This window comes from Arabidopsis lyrata, assembly GCF_000004255.2.
Source record: "Arabidopsis lyrata subsp. lyrata unplaced genomic scaffold ARALYscaffold_1, whole genome shotgun sequence".
NCBI classification, from domain to species: domain Eukaryota; kingdom Viridiplantae; phylum Streptophyta; class Magnoliopsida; order Brassicales; family Brassicaceae; genus Arabidopsis; species Arabidopsis lyrata.
The window spans coordinates 14876691-14898442 of record NW_003302555.1 but is presented as its reverse complement, the minus strand read 5'-3'; the positions used below and the strand labels follow the sequence as shown (position 1 = coordinate 14898442).

Here is a 21752-nt window from a genome sequence, read left to right as displayed (position 1 = left end):
CTCCTTCATCAACGTCGGAGACTCTCACCGCCTTTTTTCTCCACCGTCGCCGGTGAAACTACTTCGATAGATTTCACCAATATTCTCGCGCCTACCTGTAGCTTCGAAAACAGAGATCCTTACTCTCGAAATCTTCTCACTCTGGTCTCTGTAAGCTTCGAGAAACCTAAACCGTTACCGAAATCTAGGGTTTTTTCGTTAGCTCGATGATTAGGATAATTTGTGTCTGCTTATTAGTTAGGGTTTGTTACTTTCGGTTTTATCTGAGATATTGCTGCGTACGGTAGATTGCTAGCTAAAAGAATTCAAGCTGCGAAGTGAATTTTAAAATTGAGGATCTTGTGGTTAGATACTTTGAATTAGTGGATTTTGATGTGAAACTGGTGGTGTTGTTTTTGTTATTCAAATGCAGTGAGAATGGTGAGCAATGATTTAAAGACATGGGTTTCGGATAAGCTGATGGTGCTACTTGGCTATTCTCAAGCAGCTGTTGTTAACTATCTCATTGCAATGGGTAATTTGATGTTTCGATTTTTGGATCATAGAGCTTATGAAGAACTTTTGCTTTACTGTCCCAAAAATTTAACATATGGGGTTATTATCTTTGTGCAGCTAAAAAAACAAAATCACCAACTGAACTTGTGGGAGAGTTGGTGGATTACGGGTTTTCGTCTTCTGGTGATACTCGTTCGTTTGCGGAAGAAATTTTTGCCAGAGTTCCCCGTAAAAGTGCTGGTGTGAATGTGAGTTTGCTGTAAACTCTATCGCTCTTGTGTTTTCTCTTTTGAAGCTTTTGGAAATAGGTGCTTTTTAGTTTTTGTTTCCGGGAGAAGTATGTATGGATATAAGGTTAGCTGTAGTTTTGGTTGCTTTTCTTAATTTATTTTACTTCTCTATCAGCTCTACCAACAACATGAAGCAGAGGCAGCGATGCTAGTGAGGAAGCAGAAAACATATGCTCTTTTAGATGCTGATGATGATGAAGACGAAGTCGTTGTGGAGAAAAAATCTTCAGTTTCTGAATCTAGAAAATCAGATAAGGGCAAGAAAAGATTTAGAAAGAAAAGTGGGCAGTCAGATGAAAGTGATGGCGAGGCATAGTTTCTTTTCCTCATTGACAGATTCCAGTTTCTTTTTTTCTTAATGGTAAGATATAGCTTGGCATCTGATCTGATAAAAATGTGAACATATATGTAGGTGGCCGTTAGAGAGGACAGTAGACACGTTAGAAGAAAGGTTTCTGAAGAAGAGGATGATGGTTCTGAGGTATATCTGGACTCTCTTAGGGTGTTTGCATTTGAACTATTTTCTGTGTCCTAGTCTTTTGCTATGGAAATCCAATAACTTGGAGATGTTCTATAGATATACATGTAGATAACACTTGTGCTTTTATAATATTCTTCGTTCTTGTCCACTCGGCACAGTCAGAAGAGGAAAGAGTGCGTGACCAAAAGGAGAGAGAAGAACTGGAGCAGCATTTAAAAGATCGTGATACTGCACGGACACGAAAGGTATGCCTCAATCTGATCTTGATATGTTTTTCCTGTTTTGTGCTCTGAATAGGTCCCCTTTTTGTAACCAACCAGGGGCTAAGTATTGTCGGCAATTATGTACAACTTATTAATGAATGAGTTTTTTCGTAATTCATAACTGAAAAATCTAGAGTAGGGAAGATGAATTAAGCAAAAACATTCACATTCATATGTCATCCAATCTTTTATGCTAAGACGATTTCTCTAACCAAGCGAGATGTATATAGTTAGCATGGTTTACTTATCATTGTTATCAATGTATTGTACATGTGAGTTAATGACATGTTCTTTTCGTTTGTTTACTGATCAGCTAACAGAGCAAAAGTTGTCAAAGAAAGAGCAAGGTACAATCTGTTATAATTCGTGCATGGATGTATATTAACATTTCTATGATACATTGTGATCTAGACATAAGTCTTTTTTGCCAGATAGTCTCATTTTGGTTTTATGTTTTATTGCAAAACAGAAGAGGTTGTTCGAAGAGCAAATGCTTTGGAGAAGGATGATTTATATTCCTTAAGGTAATAAACTTTTTCCTTCTTTATTTGTTTTTGATAATGGCTTTTTGACAGTGATTTTAAGTAATTAAGTTTAGTTGCCTAGCATGATTGACAAGAACAGTAGTCAACAATGTGCCTGGGTATTGTATGTTAAATCCCACTGTTAAAATACTATATGATGTTGCAAACTTGAGTTCCAGTTACCAATTCTTGACTATGTCAATCATCTCCTTGTTAAGTACTCTTCAGGGTGTTCTTTCTTGTTGAAATAATCTCTTTGGAGGCTATTTTGTGCTGTCCATGTTATTGATCAGCTTTTGGTGGGTCTAATACAGGAAAGTCTCGAGACAAGAATACTTGAAGAAGAGAGAACAGAAGAAACTGGATGAACTAAGGTACATGACATATAGATTTTGCATTTTTCTTTCTTTTATTGATCTCTCTTCTATAATTGATTTCTCCCATTTTTTCCTTTTCTCCATAGGGATGAGATAGAAGATGAACAATATCTTTTCGGAGGTGAAAAGCTCACAGAAACAGAGCTTCGTGAGTTTAGGTAATTGTTAAATCTTTATTGTATCAAGGTGGTTGTTGCCATTGCCAACATCTATTTGACCCAACTTGCTTCTTTTGATGAGTAAAAAGCATTTTCAATTGTAATTAGTAGTGCATTTATTTTATTCTTTTCTTTTTGCAATTGAAAAGTTAGATGATTGTATTCATACATAAGAAAGTATGTTCACTTATAGTTGATTGAGCTTGGGTTGATTTGTTATCTTTGTTAGGTACAAGAGAGAGCTTTATGACCTCGTGAAGAAAAGAACACAAGATGAAGATAACGTCGAGGAGGTAACATTGTCATCTTTCTGGACCCTTCTCCCACCTGGTTCTGTAGAATTTCTATATATCTAACGCATCTCCCTTTTACTTCTACCTCTCGGAGTTCAGTATAGAATTCCAGATGCTTATGATCAAGAGGGAGGTGTTGATCAGGAGAAGAGGTTTTCTGTTGCTGTACAACGATACAGGTGAGTTGACAAAGAGCGCTTTGCTAGTGATCCAACACATTGTTATCTGCTTGTACTCGCAATATCTATCTTTATTATTTTGCAAAATACTTTTGGGCGTCCTAAATCATACTTTTTGTTTAGGGACCTGGATTCAACAGAGAAAATGAATCCCTTCGCAGAGCAAGAAGCTTGGGAGGACCATCAGATTGGTAATTTCTGCTTTAACTCTATTTCTGTGGACCAGTCATTTTTTACAACCCACTGGTTTAAGTGACTTTGTTTACTTGTATGCTAATTTAAATGACATTGTAATGCAGGAAAAGCAACATTAAAATTTGGTGCAAAGAATAAGCAAGCCTCAGACGATTATCAGTAAGATCTGTTGTATATTTGTTCTTTTATTCTTATTCTACTGCTTTGTCCTTTGGAATTTGTTTATCTCGTTTGAGAAATCGTCCTTGCTAGCTCTTAAACATGGATTAGACCCATGATCTGGGGATTCTAAATGTTTTTGTTTTTTGCAGGTTTGTGTTTGAGGACCAAATAAATTTCATAAAGGAATCTGTCATGGCTGGTGAAAATGTATTATTGCCTATGATGTCTATTAAACCTGATGATACCTTCTGTCATATGTAGAGTTGTAGCTGAATACTTGTATTTGTAATGCAGTATGAAGATGATATGGATGCAAAACAAAAATCTCAAGATTTGGCAGAGAAATCAGCTTTAGAGGAACTTCAGGTGCTAGCTTTTTTCTGTTTTTTCTCCATTAACTCTGTTTGATCAAAGTCAACCACCACATCTTCTTTTTAGGATGTAATTCAGAATAAGTTAAGACTGTATGTTTCTTTCAATTAATATCCGTAGCAAAAACTAAAACTCATCTTGACATGTTCTTGCATCTGTTTATTTGTGAATCAGGAAGTCAGAAGAAGTCTGCCGATTTATACGTATCGTGATGACCTGCTTAAGGCTGTGGAAGAGCATCAGGTAATTTAAGCTTTCATGCCAATTTTGAAATCATCTAATAACAAACGAGAAGCTTACTTTACCAATCCCTATCGAAAACAGTATTTTTCAGTTATAGTATATAAGTATGTGTAACTGATACAAGGTCAATAGAGAAGGAAGTACTTCTAAATAAAAGAAAGCATCAAATTTCTGTGTTACGTGCAAATGAAGATTTAGATTGAAATGTTGATTATGAAATTGTGCATAGCTTTTTCTTTTTCCAGTAAATGGTTTTCTCTGCTATATGTAATTGAAATTTGATACCTTTTTCTTTCAACTTTTTTTCTTCAATATATTAGGTTCTTGTCATTGTGGGAGATACTGGTTCAGGAAAGACTACACAAATACCACAATATCTCCATGAAGCTGGTTACACAAAGCGTGGAAAGGTACAACCTACTGCTTGTCCCAAATTGCAGGATATAGTTAAACACACATATTTCCTTCAAAAAGGGACGGTTAGCGTAGAAGTCACTAACAATTTGGTGTTATTTCTTTAACTGAGAGCTGTTAGTTTGCTGAGAACAAACTTAGCCATTTCTTATTTTCCTGTGAAGTTGTCTGTTTTTTCTTCCAAAGCTATTTTATTAAAGGTATACTTGGATTAGGAAGAAAGCCGTTGTTCATGACCTTTGTGGTTGGATGAGTTCAAAAGTATAGAGTAACGGTAAAGTAGTTCCTTTACCAAATAAAGTACCATAATGCTTTTCTATTATATTTCAGGTTGGTTGTACGCAGCCCCGAAGAGTTGCAGCTATGAGTGTTGCTGCCCGTGTGGCTCAAGAGATGGGTGTCAAACTTGGACATGAGGTATGTTGGCTTCTTTTTTCGTTTTTTTTCTGGTGGTAGTTGATTGTTTCACATTGTCGGTTCAGTCTCAGAATCTAAACTTCGGTTGGTACTTGTCACAGGTTGGCTATTCCATTCGATTTGAGGATTGTACTTCAGATAAAACAGTTCTGAAGTATATGACTGATGGAATGCTTTTGCGTGAGCTACTTGGCGAACCAGATCTGGCCAGCTACAGGTAATGAATATTCTTGCACATTTTTTATTACTACTATTGGAAAGCTAACCGTTTTTGTTTACTGATTGCAAAACCTTTCAGTGTCGTTATTGTGGATGAGGCGCATGAAAGGACCTTGTCAACCGATATACTTTTTGGATTAGTTAAGGCAAGTAGATTTTCTCGTACAATGTCTCTTCTTACTTGTGTAACCAGGGTTAAATCCTTGGATACATTCTGATTGACTCTACTTATATTTGACAGGATATAGCGCGGTTTCGACCTGATTTGAAGTTGTTGATATCTAGTGCAACAATGGATGCAGAAAAATTTTCTGATTATTTTGACACAGCCCCGATTTTTAGTTTTCCTGGAAGAAGGTATCCAGTTGAAATCAACTATACAAGTGCACCTGAAGCTGATTACATGGACGCAGCGATAGTTACCGTCCTTACGATCCATGTGAGGGAGCCACTTGGAGATATATTGGTCTTCTTCACTGGTCAAGAGGAAATTGAAACTGCAGAAGAGATCTTGAAGCACAGGATAAGGGGTTTAGGTACAAAGATCCGCGAATTAATCATATGCCCGATTTACGCAAATCTTCCAAGCGAACTCCAGGCAAAAATATTTGAGCCAACTCCAGAGGGGGCACGGAAAGTTGTCCTAGCAACAAATATCGCTGAAACATCATTAACCATTGATGGTATAAAGTATGTTGTTGATCCAGGCTTTAGCAAAATGAAGTCATACAACCCGAGAACAGGGATGGAATCTTTGCTTATTACTCCTATCTCCAAGGCTTCTGCAACTCAACGAGCTGGTCGAGCTGGAAGAACAAGTGCAGGGAAGTGTTATCGTCTGTACACAGCGTTTAATTATAATAATGACTTGGAGGAAAACACGGTGCCAGAAGTACAGAGGACGAATCTTGCTAGTGTGGTACTTGCTTTGAAGAGTCTTGGAATTCATGATCTCATAAACTTTGATTTCATGGATCCTCCACCTGCTGAAGCACTTGTGAAGTCTTTAGAACTGCTCTTTGCTCTGGGTGCTCTAAATAAGCTCGGGGAATTGACTAAAGCTGGTAGAAGGATGGCAGAGTTTCCCCTTGATCCTATGCTGTCGAAGATGATTGTTGTTTCTGACAAGTATAAGTGCTCCGATGAGATAATATCAATTGCTGCTATGTTGTCAATTGGTGGCTCTATCTTCTACCGTCCTAAGGACAAACAGGTTCATGCCGACAATGCAAGAATGAATTTCCACACCGGTAATGTCGGTGACCATATTGCTTTGCTAAAGGTTTGAACCTAACCTTCTGTATTCCTTTTTTTTCCACTTCATTCCACTAATTTACACTGCTATTCTCTGTATGTTTTAACATTGTCTTCGTTTTTCTCTTCAGGTTTACAGTTCATGGAAGGAAACAAACTACTCTACTCAGTGGTGCTACGAGAACTACATTCAGGTACCAAGTTGTCTCTTTTTTTTCTTTGGTCAAAATACCAAGTTGTCTCTTTATGTTTATCAGATCTCATGTGGATCCAATTGACATTTGTTTTGGGTCAAACATGTGTTCAGGTCCGGAGCATGAAAAGAGCCAGAGATATCCGCGACCAATTGGAGGGACTTCTCGAAAGAGTGGAAATAGAAATCAGCTCAAACCTGAATGAATTGGATTCCGTTAGGAAATCCATCGTTGCCGGTAATATTCTTACTCTCATTCTCTTTTTTGTTGATTTGGAATGTATAATTCTCTACAAGTATGCCTCTGCTAATGAACTTCTTACTTATACTCAGGATTTTTTCCGCACACTGCAAAGCTACAGAAGAATGGATCATATCGAACAGTGAAGCATCCCCAGACAGTGCACATACATCCCAATTCAGGCTTATCTCAGGTTAATGAATTCTCACTCTACATAAACCAGAAATATCTGACTATTGACAGAATCTTAAAACTTTGAATATTGATATTGTCAATGCGTATTGTAGGTATTGCCGAGATGGGTTGTATATCACGAACTAGTGCTTACTTCCAAGGAATACATGCGGCAGGTAATTAATATGTTTGATACTGCAAGGTTTAACCAGAATTGGAAATTTTTAATTACTTTTGGTTTAACTTCTTGGTTTCATTCATCGGTTTGTTTGTATGCTAAAATACTCGTATACCCGAAAATGCAGGTAACGGAGTTGAAACCAGAGTGGTTGATTGAGTTAGCTCCTCACTACTACCAGCTCAAGGACGTTGAAGATGGTATGTACCTTTTTTCTCTCTGTCCAGTTATAATTTGTCTTTTGTAAAATCGAATCTTACAAAACCGATCTTAAATATTATTTCAGCTGCATCAAAGAAAATGCCCAAAGGAGCTGGAAAAGCTGCAATGTAAGAACTCAGATTGGATTGGCAAAAGAATAGTGGAAAGAGATGTGAGTAAATATGACTTTGACAAATTGTTAGAAAAGCTCTCTTTACTACATTAACTCATTTTTGGTCAGCCTCCTGAGTTTTTGTTCGAATATATTTAAAATGTTATGAACAGTTCAAATGACCAACTTATTCCTGTTGTTATATAGTGAAAGGTCGAGCTACATTATGTCTGAAATAATAACTTCGTTTCCTCTCAAATAAAGTATCAAGCAAACTTATTTGGAAAACATTTCGAGTTTACTTTGGAAAAAATGTGGTTAGAAAACTGAGATTCTCGGTGTGTGAAGTCAATCCAAGTTTGCAATTACAGCATCAACAACCTCCTGTGTAGTAGTATTACTGTTTCCACACTTTCCTTCAGAGACAACACGTTTCATGGCGGTTTCAAGCCGATCTGCAAATAAAGGAAGCAGGAGATGTCTCAGCATCATAACCGAAGAGAACAGTAATGCCACAGGATTTTTATGGTTTTCTACTGATCCAACTTGATCAAAGATTGCATACTCAGAACCAAAACTTCCTCCAGGTATAATTTCCCCATTATTGCCTCCTCCAGCAATACCAACAGCAATGTTTGCAATTATGTTCCCATAGAGATTTGGAGTTACAATGACGTCGAATCGCTCTGGTTTCTCTACAAGTTGCAAACAGCATTTATCAATACCGATTTCGTTGTAGGTGATACTTGGATACATTTTAGCAACTTCTTGACAAGATTCCAAGAAGAATGAATCAGCCAGTTTTTCGTGTTTTCCCTTGTTGTGAACTGCTGTAACTTTCTTCCTCTTGCTTAATTTAGCATATTCAAAAGCATACTTTGCTATACGATCAGACCAGAACTTAGTCATTGTTACCTGAAAGCTCTGTATGACACCGGGAACAACTTCGTGCTCCCGCCCTACACATTCACCTTTCGTGTTCTCTATAACCACCACACAAGGAGTTATTGACTCTGCCATTCAAGCACACTTTGTTCTTCCGTATCGAGTCCACTACTTCCCGCGGCAAATGATTCATATTTTTCCCCTTTATGTAGTATGTCTCGAAGTAGACCGGCGCATGCATTGCATCCATCACCTGCTCCACCGCGTTTGTCAAAACACCGTGGATAACCGTCACGGGTCTGGCCAAATAAGTTGCGGATCGGGTCTGAATTCCAGACCCGGTAGTGATACTACTGAGATTCTTCATGATAGATATGTATCGGTGAGACATGATCCACCTACAATTTTGGGTGGAAGATGATCCACTTGGTCAGTTATGAATTTTAAACGATCACAAAACATTAGCTGATGCTGATCCATGACATGTTCTTGGAAAAGTAAAAATACATGTCCAAGTTAAAGAGTTGACTAAAGTAAGAGTTAGAACATAATGGAAGTTATGGAACACATGTCCTCGATTGAAGCATGACTTAGACCGGCGATTTTATTAATTCGTATAGACAGCAAAAAAAACAATTGGCTTTGGCTCATGTTCTTCTTCCCCTTGCAGAGAATAGATCCATCATCTCGGATCATGTATTTATCCTTTCGTAATTTGAATGAACCCTATTGGGTCGAGGATTATGATACCAGATGAAGTTTCATGAGCAGCAACCCCAAAGCCAATTGTTAATTAATACATTAACTCATGCTTCTTATATACTAGATTAGATTCTTAATTGTCTCCGATGTGGGATTAGTTACTCATTACTGTTTGGAAATTTCGATTTCTGACCGACACTATTATCATCGTAAGGTACCGTAAACCCCAAGTTATTATGTTTATCGGCCCAAAATAAGCCCGTTTAATTTTTTTGTTCTTATTTATATATTTATTTGACTTTGTTCAAAACCTTCTGAGTGGTGGAGAAGGTTTGGGTCACACTTTTTTCGACGACAACATTAAGATGAGGCCTTTGTTTTCTGCCATACATCTAAAGATAGAACACAAACGTCAATAAAAGCAAATTAAGATCTCTCTTTACTATTTTCCCACTTTCCTTTGACAAAACACACAAAAAAAAAAAAGAAACCAGAAGAAAAAATGGCATTGAGAATGTGGGCTTCTTCTACAGCAAATGCTCTCAAGCTCTCTTCCTCTGCCTCCAAATCTCATCTCTTGCCAGCTTTCTCTATCTCCAGATGCTTCTCCTCAGGTAAGAAAACAACATCTTTTGACACAACTTGTGTGTTGCATTGGTTCTGTTTTACGACTCTTGTCTGAAACTCTGTACTGGGTGTTTGGTTTTTTAAGTGTTGGAAGGACTTAAGTATGCAAATTCACATGAGTGGGTGAAACATGATGGCTCAGTTGCTACAATTGGTATCACTGACCATGCCCAGGTAATTAAGACATAACCCTCAGAACTAGTTTAGATCAGTTTTAGTGTCTGAAAGAGAGATTATCTACATGTTGATAATGTGCAGGACCATTTAGGAGAAGTTGTGTTTGTGGAGCTACCAGAAGCAAACAGTTCAGTGAGCAAAGAAAAAAGCTTTGGAGCTGTTGAGAGTGTTAAGGCCACAAGTGAGATTCTATCTCCCATCTCCGGTGAAGTCATTGAGGTTAACACAAAGCTTACCGAGTCACCTGGTTTGGTAAGTTTTTTTTACAAAATACCTCTGTTTGTGGTGTGGTGCGGATCAATCTGATTAGTCTATTTTCGTTTGTGTAGATCAACTCAAGCCCTTACGAAGAAGGTTGGATGATAAAGGTGAAACCAAGCAGCCCCGCGGAGCTGGAAGCCTTGATGGGTCCAAAGGAATACACCAAGTTCTGCGAAGACGAAGATGCTGCTCACTAGGGTTTCTTCGGCTTTCATCTTTCCCGAATGTTCAACAAAACAAGAGAGTCCATGCTTAAAGTTTCAATCTTTCATTTCTCAATGTTTCTTACCACTCTCAGCTTGCATCAGTGTGATACTAATTTGATTGAAAGATCATCCAATGCGACTCAACAGAGCTTTTAGCTTATATAAGACATGTCAAAGAAACACACACACACACACACACACAAAACAGAAACTTCATTGATTTTCAATCATATAGTTGAGGAGAAACGTTTTAACATATAACAATGGTCTCACTTTTAGACCAAACCAAAGTCTTTTGCATAAGAAAGTAAAGACTTCTTCAAGCTGTACACAAACTTCCTATCCACGACATATACCGTTAGGCAGGGTCGGCGAAACAGCTACATCCACATCCGGTGAAGGTGACGGTGACTCGTCGTAGGATATCGAAATCAGCTCATCTCTGAGCTTCTCCTCATCATGCTTGTTTCTTTTGGTACCTCCGTTTGAGATATTGGTGACAGGTTTCACATCTGAGTACGTTATAACCTCGTCTTCCTCCGGTGAAGTGTAAGAGATTTCGATGAGCGATTCACGGGCTTGTTCTTGAGAGGTCTTGTTGTTCCTCGGTTGTTCCATCAATACCTTTAAACTTCTGCATAATTTTTAGACCAGAGAAACAAAACCCATCTTACATTGTTCTATATGAAAACAACAATTACGTTTTCACAACAATTTCAAAATCTCTAATCATTTTCACATTGAAACAAAACCCAATTAAAAATCCAAATTCTCCAATCAACAACAACAAAGACAAATCCATGTAAAAAAAATTAAAACTTTACAATTTATACAAATCAAAAAACGAATCAATCACTAATCTTTAAAAAACCCTAAATTCTCAAAATTAGCCCCCAAAAGTCAACGCAGTTTCTAGTTTTTTTTTGTTTCTCTCTTCCTCTCCGAACTCTCGAGATTTTCCCAGGAAAAAAAAACGAAACTTTCGGATTCAATTACACATACGAAAAGAAAAAAAAACAGAGAAGAAATCGGAAAATCAGAAGAAGAAAGAGATGGAGCAGAAATCGGTACCTTGGGTTGATGATTCGTCTTCGTACGGTAATGAAAAAAAGACAAATTGGATAATATTTTTGGTATTTTGATTTTTATTGCCGAGTTTTGTTTCCACGTTTTTTATTTGACGTTAAAGAGTTAAATATTCTTTGCCAGCTCGTTCACACGTCGACAATGATCTTCAATTAGCAAGTGGGGGATTTATATTGACAACTAGGTCCTTTATTTTTCTCTTATATTTAGGATTATCTATCGTAATCTTAAATAATCTTTATTAGTCCTGGGTTAATATCAATGGTTAAGATAAGTGTTAGGCGTTAAGTAGGCAGCGAGTCTCCTTCTAACGCCTAAAAAACCTAATTGGAGTTTAGACAGTTTTAAAATAAAATCATAATATATATAATAAAAATATATAATAATACTAAAAGAAAATTTAAAATTTTCATATTTAAAAACTGAATTCAAATTTACATGTGAAATAGAATACTATGAAAAAAGCAAGAAATATTATTTTTTTAGATACAGTTTTGAACTTTAAAGAATAAAAAAATATTATACATATAAAACGGCTTAATCCGTCTAACCCGCTTAATTACCGTATAATCCTCCAAATCTAACCATCAGCCTAACAGCACCGCCTAAGATATTTTTTTGAAAATTAGTTAATATAAAATTGATTATTATTTTCTTAGATTATAATATGTGTATAAGACACACCAAAAAAAAATGATATGTGTATAAATGTTTAGAAATATGAGAAACTCACAATTGAATAAACGATGGGATAGTGTTAAAACAAATAGAACTTAATAGCGAACAAATAAATTTAGAATGTAAAAAGTGTAATAATAGGATATGCAATTGTTCAAATTGTAATATGAAAGAATAAAAAAGAATAGTCTCCTAAGAAAATATGGTAAAACGAATATATCAATTATAAATTGTACTCCCTATGTTTCAAAATATATGATGTTTTGTTTTAAATTACACATTTTAAGAAAATTTATTTTGTTCTCTTGAAACTATCATTTGATATTTGGTTTTAAAAATTTAACTAATTAGAGAAACGACTGCACAAATACAAACAGTTATAAAATATTATCTATATTTAAAACGGCATATAAATTTGTAAAACATCATATATTTTGAAACAAAATAAAAACTTTAAAACATCATATATTCTGAAACAGAAGGAGTAATTGATTTGAAAATTTTATTTTCTAAATATTAGAAGTAAACTAATAACATAAATACGACAATGAAGAAGATGTTAAAACAGGAAAGTTGACACCACCAAAAATGGGAATGGGTATATCAAAAAGGAAAGTTGATAAAAAAGATGTTTAAGAGGGAAATTGAAAAAAAAATATTAGAAAGGGAAAAGTAAACTACTTGAAGGAAAAAAATACTCTATTTATTTCATACTAATATGAATTTTAAAACTTTAGAATATGATATAATTATATAAATTGTAAATCTAATATATTATACCTTAACTTGAATCTCTTTATTTATTTTCAGTGACACATCAAGTAATAAACTAGAAATTTAAGGTTATGTTCATAAATATACTTATCAAATAATATTAGTAGAATATCTCAATTTATAGACTAATCATATGCTTACCAAAAAAAAAAATATAAAAATTTTTGTTATTACAGGTTTTAATGTATTAATAGTATATGTTTGGGTGAAATTTTGTCTCTTAATTACTAGACGAATCTCTTATTCTTAGCGTTACTTGTATTTAGATTAGGTGAATTGTTACTCACTTACTTGTATTTAGATTAGGTAGTGAATTGTTTAGTGTCATTGCTTTACTTCAACTCCTTCAAGCTCATAGAGCAGAGTTATACGGCATTGCGGCAATATTGTCCACCATTATATAAGACACTTACATAATATGGTGGTCAAAATAGGTATTTATCAGCTAAACCTCTCCAAAAAGCTATCATTGATGCATTCGGGTTTCAGTAAGAATTAAGAAATGAAGAACATGAATGTGTCGTGAGAGATTGAACAAGTTATAACAAAATCAAGAGTGGTGTAGAAATCATGCCAAAGATACCCATCAAGATTCAGAAACAGAAGTAATGTAAATAAATAACAATATAAATAAGAAATAAAAGTAATACCATACAAGTTTGACAAAACCTGGAGATCATTCAAATAACCCTATTATCAAAGGTCAAGCTGACTAGGGCCTAGGGGTGATATCGACATCCTCGCAAAGCTCCCCGGAAAATGGCTGAAAGTTCTCGTAGAAAACCTAACTGGAAGGAAACAAGAAGTGTAGACCGAGACTTCTTGATCATAAAATTATAAGTCATGATCAATCATATTTGTGTGGCCATTTTCTTTTTATGGTTCTAGATTATAATATTATGTGCCAGCTAATTCACACGTCGGCAACGATATGCAATTAGCAAGTGGGGTTTAATTGAAAACCGGCCTTATTGTTCATAATGCCATTTATTGGCAAGAAGTTATGGATCTGCCATTTTCCATTTGGGTTTGTGGATTTGCCACTTTTCATTCAACAAAAAGACAATTTTGTCCTTCACATATCCACAAAAATATGTAAATCCATCCTTGCCATCCAGCACCACAACGCAAACACTGAGTCAGAGTAAGATATCTTGCAACTGAAATCTAAACTAATATGTACATGTATCCACAAGAATTAATTACAAATATCGATACGACATGCAAGAATCTGGTATAACACATAACACTTAGATAAAGCATAACTGATATAAAAAAAAAACTAAACCCTAAAGAAAATGGGAACAAGGGAACCCAAGCAAACGAGTATAACGCAAATTTTATATAATACACTAAACTCTAATGGCGATAAAGCAACTCAGATTTCCTTTCTCGAGCAAAGGAAGCGTCAAACACTTGCTAGAACCAATAGATTAACCAATTGAGTTAGGGTTAGTGAATGTTATTCTCTAGTTTTCTCTGCGGCATTTTATCAAACATCTTGTGTGCGCTGAAGATAAAGCAACATCTCTCTTCATTATATCAACAATTAACAGACCTTGTAGATTTGGAGGCAGATCAGCTCAAAAAGAAACAAATAGAACAACCAATATAGCCACGAAAATAATCGAAGAGGCCATGGGTAACATCCGATCTCGAGATTCAATTTGTTGATGAGCAAGGCATCATCGGGTCTATATTTTGGCTGCCAAGGAGGCTTTGAGAGCTTGGACGGCGTTCACCCGGGCTTCAACGGAGGAAGATTTCTCTGATGGCAATTGACGAATGGGACTTCAATTGAAGAAGATGGGTTTGTGACGACGATAAACCATTTTCTCAATCAAAAATCAGAATCTTGAAGGCAGGGTAATTTTGTCTTTTCAATTGGAGTAAAAATGGCAAATTCACAAACTGTTTGGAAAAGGACTAAATCTACAAACGCCACACGAAAAAAGGATAAATTCTGTAATTAATTCTTGAAAACCAGTACTTTATTCTCTTTAAAATTATAGATTTTAGTACCCATCTTTTATTAGTTACCCCTTGGTTCTACTAAAATTATTATAGTTCATAGGAAGGTGAGTCTTAGATCTTATATAAATAGCTTACGATATGCGTAGAAATATAAGAAATGCAAATGGGCAGTAATACATACCCTTAACAATTTCTTAAAAAAAAGTGAAAAAATCTTTTATATATTATCTGAGAAGACATAACTAGAAAATAAAAAGAGGAAAAAAAAAACTAGAAAATAAAAACAAAAGAGGGTTATCCCTGCTATAGAGATTTTCAACAAAAATTGTTGTCGTTTCGCAATTATAATTATTTCACATAGTTTATGTGTCGTAACCCTTGTTTGAAAAATCGCTATGTGCTAGTCGGGCGTTCGGTATGTGCCTAGCGATTAATAAGAAAATCGGATTAAAATCGGAGATTAATCGGAGATTAGTTTTATGGTAATTTTAATATTTTTAAAACATATTAATCTAATATTGTTTTCATAATTGCAGAATACACATAAAACTGTATTTTTGAGATAAATTTTATTATTTTTATTACAAATTTATGATTTTTATTAAAATTTGAACATAAGTTATTGTAAACCATCACAAACTCCCAATTTAAATGATTGAATAACAAAAATAAAAAGTTTTGTTTTTAGAGAAAACTAAGAATAATGCCACACACTGTAGAAAAACTTATTAGAAATGCCACTTTGACTTTCTTCTTCTCTGTGATGCCATACCACCACATAAAAAGACTTAATTACCCTTCACTAAAAGACTTAATTTCAACTCGGTTCCCCTTGTACTTTCACCCTCTACCTATTTCCCCCTATACACATGATATTCTTCACAATTTCACCCATTTCTATAATATTCTACTTTATTCCCCAAAATCAATTAAGCTCCTTAAATGCGTTTTAAAATCACTAAATCGCATTTTAAAATTGATTATCAGCGATTAAACCGGTAATCGACCCAGATCTCATAACCCAAATTGAACATTCTAATTGATAGAGAGGGTTCGATTTTTGCATTAAACCCTAACAAAATCAATTTGGGGAAAAGTATCTTCTCCACCCGACACTCGCTTCTTCTTCTCCGACTGAGACCGTCAAAGACTCCTTCGACATAGCCTCCTCCAACTGAGACTTCTTCATATTCTCTTTTGCAAATTTTAGCTCTTGCTCAATGATCTTCTTGTTCATCTCTTGTTCCATCTCCTTCCCCAAATTTTAGCTCTTGCTCAACGGTCTCAGTCGGAGGATTTCGACAGTCTCAGTCGGAGAAGAAGACAATCGATGTCTTCGCAGGTGTCGGGGTGGAGAAGAAGATTTGCCCAATTTTGTTAGGGTTTTAAGAGAAAAATCGAACCCTCTTTCTGAAACAGAAGGTTCAATTTGGGTTAGTAAATCTGGATCGATTACCGGTTTGATCAGAGAAAATCAATTTTAAAACGCGATTTAGTGATCTTAAAACGCATTTAAGGAGCTAAATTAATTTTGGGGAATTAGGTAGAATTTTATAAAAATGGGTGGAATTGTGAAGAATATCATGTGTATAGGAGGAAATAGGTAGAGGGTAAAAGTACAGGAGGAACCGAGTTGAAACGATATAGTACAGGGGGACAGAGACAAGCATCCCATCTTTTTTTTTTTTTTTTTTTTTTTTTTTCACTCTCTTCTAGTCTTCTCCTCTCCTTTCTCTCTCGATCTCTTTTCTCTCTCTCTCTCTCCAACGACAACAAAGAAAGAACTAACTCACCAAAAATTTAATCGTTCTAACCGGTTTCAATAATCTTTTTCAATGATTTCTCCTGCGAGTTACCCAACACGTCCTTTTTTCGGAGCTTCCACTCTCTAATATCGTTTCCCACAAAGACTTTAACATCTCTAACGGAAACTCATTCCACGATCTAGAACATGTTCGTAGACATTATTTTGCAAATTTTGTGGACAACATTTATCATCAATAATCTCTAGAGACTACCAAATCTTTCCATCTCGATCACAAAAATCTGTGGTGGACAATATGACAAAATTCACACATCTTGTCTACCGTTTCCTTGTGATTTATTTTGTCTATTCAATATTAAATTATGGGATCTCGATCTCAAAATTTTAGTGGACAACTTAACATTTAGTGGACAACTTAAATTTTATGCCCAATTTGTTAAATTAATTTAGGTATATAATTTTAGTGGCCAACTTGGAGTTGCAGATCTGAATCCAGTTACTGTTCATTATCCGTCAATGGCATCTGGGTTGATGGCATGTCCATCTGATTCTGGTACAGACGAAGGGAAGCAAGCCGGTGGTCAACCCAGCTTGTAAGTTTTTGTTTTCGTTTCCCTCAATGGACATAATTTCAATAATTTCTGTGTAAAAGAAATGAAATTGAAATTTCGAATGTCTATCAATTTGTATGATTCCAATTTCTTGTCCACATAAAGAAACACATCGAGCCGAATCCCGGCAATCTTCACCGTCTCCCCTCAGATCCGTTGAAATCAGATCCACATTCATATTGTTGTCAATGTTTTTCCTTCGCTACAATGGACAAGATGATACATAAAAACTTGTTTACTACTTATTTTCTACTAATAACTTATACCATACAATGGACAAGATGATACATAATAACTTGTCTACGTATAACTTGTCCCCTATTAATTATTATATTCAACTCGCTGTTGCCTGTCATTGTATAATGGACAATATTAGGAAGCTACCATCATACCAAATAGCTTGTCTACACATTATATATTTTTTAAAAATTGTTTTACCTACAACATAACTAAAATTTGCGTTCCCCTTTAACAACAACCTAGTTGTCTTCTGCGTGACATGGCAGCATTAAATGTCACTCCAAACAAAACTCTAACACGTCAAATCCCCCACCTGCCAATTTCAAACTCCCGTTGAAACATCACCATTGGCAGTTTTGTCTTTCAACCCATGCCAGAAAGATGAAATGTGGCATATTTTGAAAGGAATAAACGAATGTGGCGTAAATCAAAAGATTTCTACAGAACATGGCACATTCAACAAAATTCCCTTTTTTTTACTTGGAATCTAAAAATAATCGGGATATGTATTAGAGTAATCAAATATGTACCGGTTTAGTATTGGTTTATATTGGTTTAGTCATTGTAAAATCAGTTGTATCGGCTATATAAGAGCCTCTCATGTAACAAGATTGGATTAAGAAGATTAACACAAATTCACGATTCTTCTTTTTCTTCGTTTATCACTTCTAACAATATGTAAGATTAGGCGGAGAGTAATCGGATTAGGCGGAGAGTAATCGGGTATCTGATTTTTTAGGGGATTAGTCATTAATCGAGGCGGATAGGGTGGACCTAGCGATTAAGCGGGGAGTAATCGAGGTAGGCGGAGATTTTTAGAACAGTACAAAAGTGATTTGAAGAAAAATTTATCTAACAATAAATTAATTATATATGTCATGTCGTGTTCATTTCTACCGAAGAAAGTCTAATCGAATCAGTAGCCAATCTCTTTAGATGTATGTGAGGCCGTATTTTCTTCTACTGAATAAAATTTTCTCCAAATTGAGTAGTGTCATTACTAACTTTTGGTGGAGTACAAACCAAGAGAGTAAAGGACTATGTAATATTGTGATTTTTGGAAGAACATTTGAGAAAAAACACAAAGATATATATGTGCATTTGTCTAGTTGGTTTGAAGCATGTGTCTTCTCTATGTGGCTTTTAAAATATGTATGTGGCCTTAATGCCCAAGATTTCCTTAGTGTGCTCAAGGCGGACTTTGCTACCATGCAAAACTTTGGGAACATGAATTAGGTAAGGAGTGAATTTAGGTAAACTGCAATTGCTAGATTTTCTTTTAGAAAATGTCAAAATGATAGATGTAAGAATGTTTGTGGTCGAAAATGTAACTTCTTATTTCTTAAATAAAAGTATATTTATTTTGTATTACCATACATAGATATACTAATATATTTAACGTTTCAAATAATAATGTAATGAAATGATAATATGATTTTTTCTTTTTTTGGTGCAAAAGCATACTTGTATCAATCTTAATCCAGAGACATACAAAGCATTAAGAGTTTCTTTGAGCTCGATACATTCTCGCTAACAACAAGTCGAGTAGTAGATGCACAAAAATAAAAGATAGAGATAAAATCACGAGTAAAATCCATTAAGAAGGCTTCAGATTTGATTGAGTTAAAGATGGTCTTCAACGGTTCTTTAGCCAATGAAGGCGGATGAACAACTCGAGCTCGTGACTCCATCAAGATTGTTCTTTTAATAACATTAATTCTCCACAAAAGAGAAAATGGTTGATATGGTTTTCTCCATAGAGGAGAAGGGTAATGAGGTTCTCTCCACAAGGGAGGAAATGGTGACAGAGTTCTCTCTACGAGGGAGAAGAGTGATAGAGTTCTCTCCACAAGGGTGAGACAAAACGGATCAGCAATATCAACACTGAGAATATTTAAGTAGGAAAGATTGATTGAAACATGATTTAAGAATAGAGAGAAACTTAAAATGTGTTGAATAAAGATGTGTATCACACAATGAGGAGGCACACACGTTTATATAGAGAACATAATCTAGGTCTGAGATGGGTTGTGCACAAAGACCAACAGCACCCTCATTCAGCCTTGTAACCCGAGTAACCCAAGTAACATGTAACCCGAGTAACCCAAGTAACCTACATTTAACCATGTAACCTGTAACCAGAGTAACCCGAGTAACCCAAGTGTTAAATGTCTTCTTGATTAACACTCCCCCTCAAGTTTATACTACAATACTTATTGTGTATAAACTTGGCACTCGCAAGAACAACCTCATTAAAAACCTAAGCTTGGAAAACCACGTGGGACAAAACCAAGCCTAGGGAAAAAGAGTATTGTCCCAACGAGTTAGGGAGCCTTTCTCAAGGATGTGTGAGGTCTACAAGACCAAGTTTGCCATGGATAAATTGACAAACTTGGTTACTTGCTGCCTTGGTGAAGATATCGGCCAATTGGTCCGAACTCGTAGTGTAGCAAGGAAGGATTGTACCGTCTTCGATCTTCTCTCTTGTCTTGTGGCAGTCCGTCTCTATGTGCTTGGTCCTCTCGTGGAACACGGGGTTAGTAGCAATATGGATGGCTGCTTGGTTGTCGCAATGGAAGGTAATTGGCGTCTTTTGCTCGATCCCAAAGTCCTTTAGTAGAGCCTTCAGCCATGTCAATTCGTTTGTGAGCTTCTTCATAGCCCTATACTCCGCTTCAGCACTCGAACAGGACACCACCTTCTGTTTCTTTGTCTTCCAAGTTACAAGATTGCCACCAATGAAAGTACAAAAGCCGGTTGTGGACTGCCTTGTGTTGCGATCTCCATTGTAGTCTGCATCACAGTACCCAACAATTTACGTGCTAAAGTTTCTTCCCATCCAAATGCCTTTGCCGGGACTTCCTTTGATATATCTCAGAATTCTCTCCACCAAACTCCAATGGTACACCGTAGGGGCTTGCATATGCTGAGCCACCTGATTCACGGCAAAAGAGAGATCAGGCTGAGTATATGTCAAATATATGAGCTTACCTACAAGTCTTCTATACTGTTCCGGGCAATGATATGGAGTATCATCCTTCTCCCCCTTTCGATTGACCTTGTATCCTTGCTCTAGTGGTGTATCCACTGGTTTAGCTCCAAGTTTCCCTGTAAGCTTTAGGAGATTGAGGGCGTATTTCCTTTGTGAGAGAAACAGTCCCTCCTTGGATCTACACACCTCAATCCCTAAGAAATACTTCAACACACCCAAATCTTTAATATCAAAGGCTGAGTGTAAAGAAGACTTAATCGCTTGGATCCCTTCTTTGTTACTTCCCGAGATAATCAAGTCATCAACATAGACCAATACCACTACTATGCCTTGATTATCTTGCTTAGTAAACAAAGTATGATCCGAATGTGACTTCTTGAAGCCATTAGCCAATAAGGTGGAGCTTAGCTTGTGATACCAAGCTCTTGGAGACTGTTTGAGACCATAGATTGCTTTCCGAAGCCTTAAGACCTTTCCCGGAGCCACTATGTCTTCTAAACCTGGAGGAGGTGACATGTAGACTTCTTCTTCCAACTCCCCCTGAAGGAAAGTATTCTTGACATCCATTTGCCACAACTCCCAATCCAAATTAACCACCAAAGATAGAACAACCTTCACCGTGTGTTGCTTAGCTACCGGAGCAAATGTTTCCCTATAATCATCACCATAGGTTTGTGTGAACCCTCTTGCAACCAGCCTAGCCTTATATCTTTCAATTTCACCATCACTCTTGTACTTAATGGTGAATACCCATTTTGAGCTAACACACTTCTTTCCTTTTGGTAGCTCTTCTTCATCCCATGTATGGTTCCCTTATCATAGCTTGTACTTCATCATCTACCGCATTCGTCCACTCCTTTCTTTCTTTAGCTTCTTCATAGCTTTGTGGGATAAATTCCACATCTAGCTTACTAATGAAAGCTTTATGTTCCTCAGGAAGAAGGTCAATCGAAAATGTTGCTTGAATTGGATGAGCCACGGCTTGGCAATTATAGAGGCACTTCTTCAATTTTCTCTCTCTTGTACTCCTTCTTGGATTCTCCCGAGTATAGATAGGATCTCGTGTTACTGGTGGAGCTTGATAAGTCTCATCTCCTCTTGATGATTCAATAATGTCACCTTCACTAGATGGATCTTTCTCTTCCACTTCTTCACTTAACCCTTCTTCTCTACCACTTTCTTGTTGATTATCCAGAGACTCTTGTGGTGTATTATCACCGCTTTCTTGGGCTTGATTGTTACCATCATTTGGTGTAGCTTCCTTATGTTCTTGTGGAGAGCTTACATTACCCAAATGTTCTAGAATATGCCGAAGACTCTGAGCACGATCTGAAGTAGA

The 21752-nt window shown here is 36.1% G+C and overlaps 4 protein-coding genes across 6 annotated transcripts; 2 read left to right on the top strand and 2 right to left on the bottom strand.

Moving 5' to 3' along the window:
• Positions 1-19: 19 nt before the first annotated feature.
• LOC110224853 (pre-mRNA-splicing factor ATP-dependent RNA helicase DEAH1) lies at positions 20-7671 on the top strand. Of its 3 annotated transcripts, none has more exons than XM_021012371.1 (28): positions 20-144; positions 413-514; positions 613-743; positions 901-1095; positions 1198-1266; positions 1425-1511; positions 1843-1876; positions 1999-2053; positions 2368-2427; positions 2517-2588; positions 2818-2881; positions 2981-3060; positions 3184-3251; positions 3360-3414; positions 3567-3624; positions 3712-3783; positions 3964-4032; positions 4353-4442; positions 4777-4863; positions 4965-5080; positions 5162-5228; positions 5324-6364; positions 6468-6530; positions 6644-6767; positions 6863-6963; positions 7058-7120; positions 7250-7322; positions 7409-7671. In XM_021012371.1, the coding sequence occupies exons 2-28, from the start codon at positions 418-420 to the stop codon at positions 7453-7455; spliced, it is 3138 nt and encodes a 1045-aa protein (XP_020868030.1). In that variant the 5' UTR covers positions 20-144; positions 413-417; the 3' UTR covers positions 7456-7671. The 3 variants fall into 3 exon arrangements, with proteins under 3 accessions (XP_020868030.1, XP_020868029.1, XP_020868031.1); XM_021012370.1 differs by having other exon boundaries at positions 29-150; XM_021012372.1 differs by lacking the exons at positions 20-144; positions 613-743 and having other exon boundaries at positions 426-514.
• Positions 7672-7765: 94 nt separating this feature from the next.
• Positions 7766-9288, bottom strand: LOC9329788 (putative isocitrate dehydrogenase [NAD] subunit-like 4). Its single transcript, XM_021012375.1, is given in 2 exon segments — positions 7766-8450; positions 8452-9288. Coding segments are annotated over 2 exon segments (927 nt in total). The 5' UTR covers positions 8712-9288; the 3' UTR covers positions 7766-7783.
• A 66-nt stretch (positions 9289-9354) lies between these two features.
• On the top strand, positions 9355-10437 carry LOC9327055 (glycine cleavage system H protein 3, mitochondrial). The gene is made up of 4 exons (XM_002893680.2): positions 9355-9636; positions 9735-9823; positions 9908-10078; positions 10156-10437. Exons 1-4 carry the CDS (start codon positions 9525-9527, stop codon positions 10282-10284), a joined length of 501 nt encoding a protein of 166 aa, XP_002893726.1. The 5' UTR covers positions 9355-9524; the 3' UTR covers positions 10285-10437.
• A 50-nt stretch (positions 10438-10487) lies between these two features.
• On the bottom strand, positions 10488-11568 carry LOC9329787. The gene is made up of 2 exons (XM_021012377.1): positions 11365-11568; positions 10488-10927 (listed from the first exon to the last, which is right to left on the bottom strand). The coding sequence occupies exon 2, from the start codon at positions 10909-10911 to the stop codon at positions 10633-10635; it is 279 nt and encodes a 92-aa protein (XP_020868036.1). The 5' UTR covers positions 10912-10927; positions 11365-11568; the 3' UTR covers positions 10488-10632.
• Between the last annotated feature and the right edge of the window lie 10184 nt (positions 11569-21752).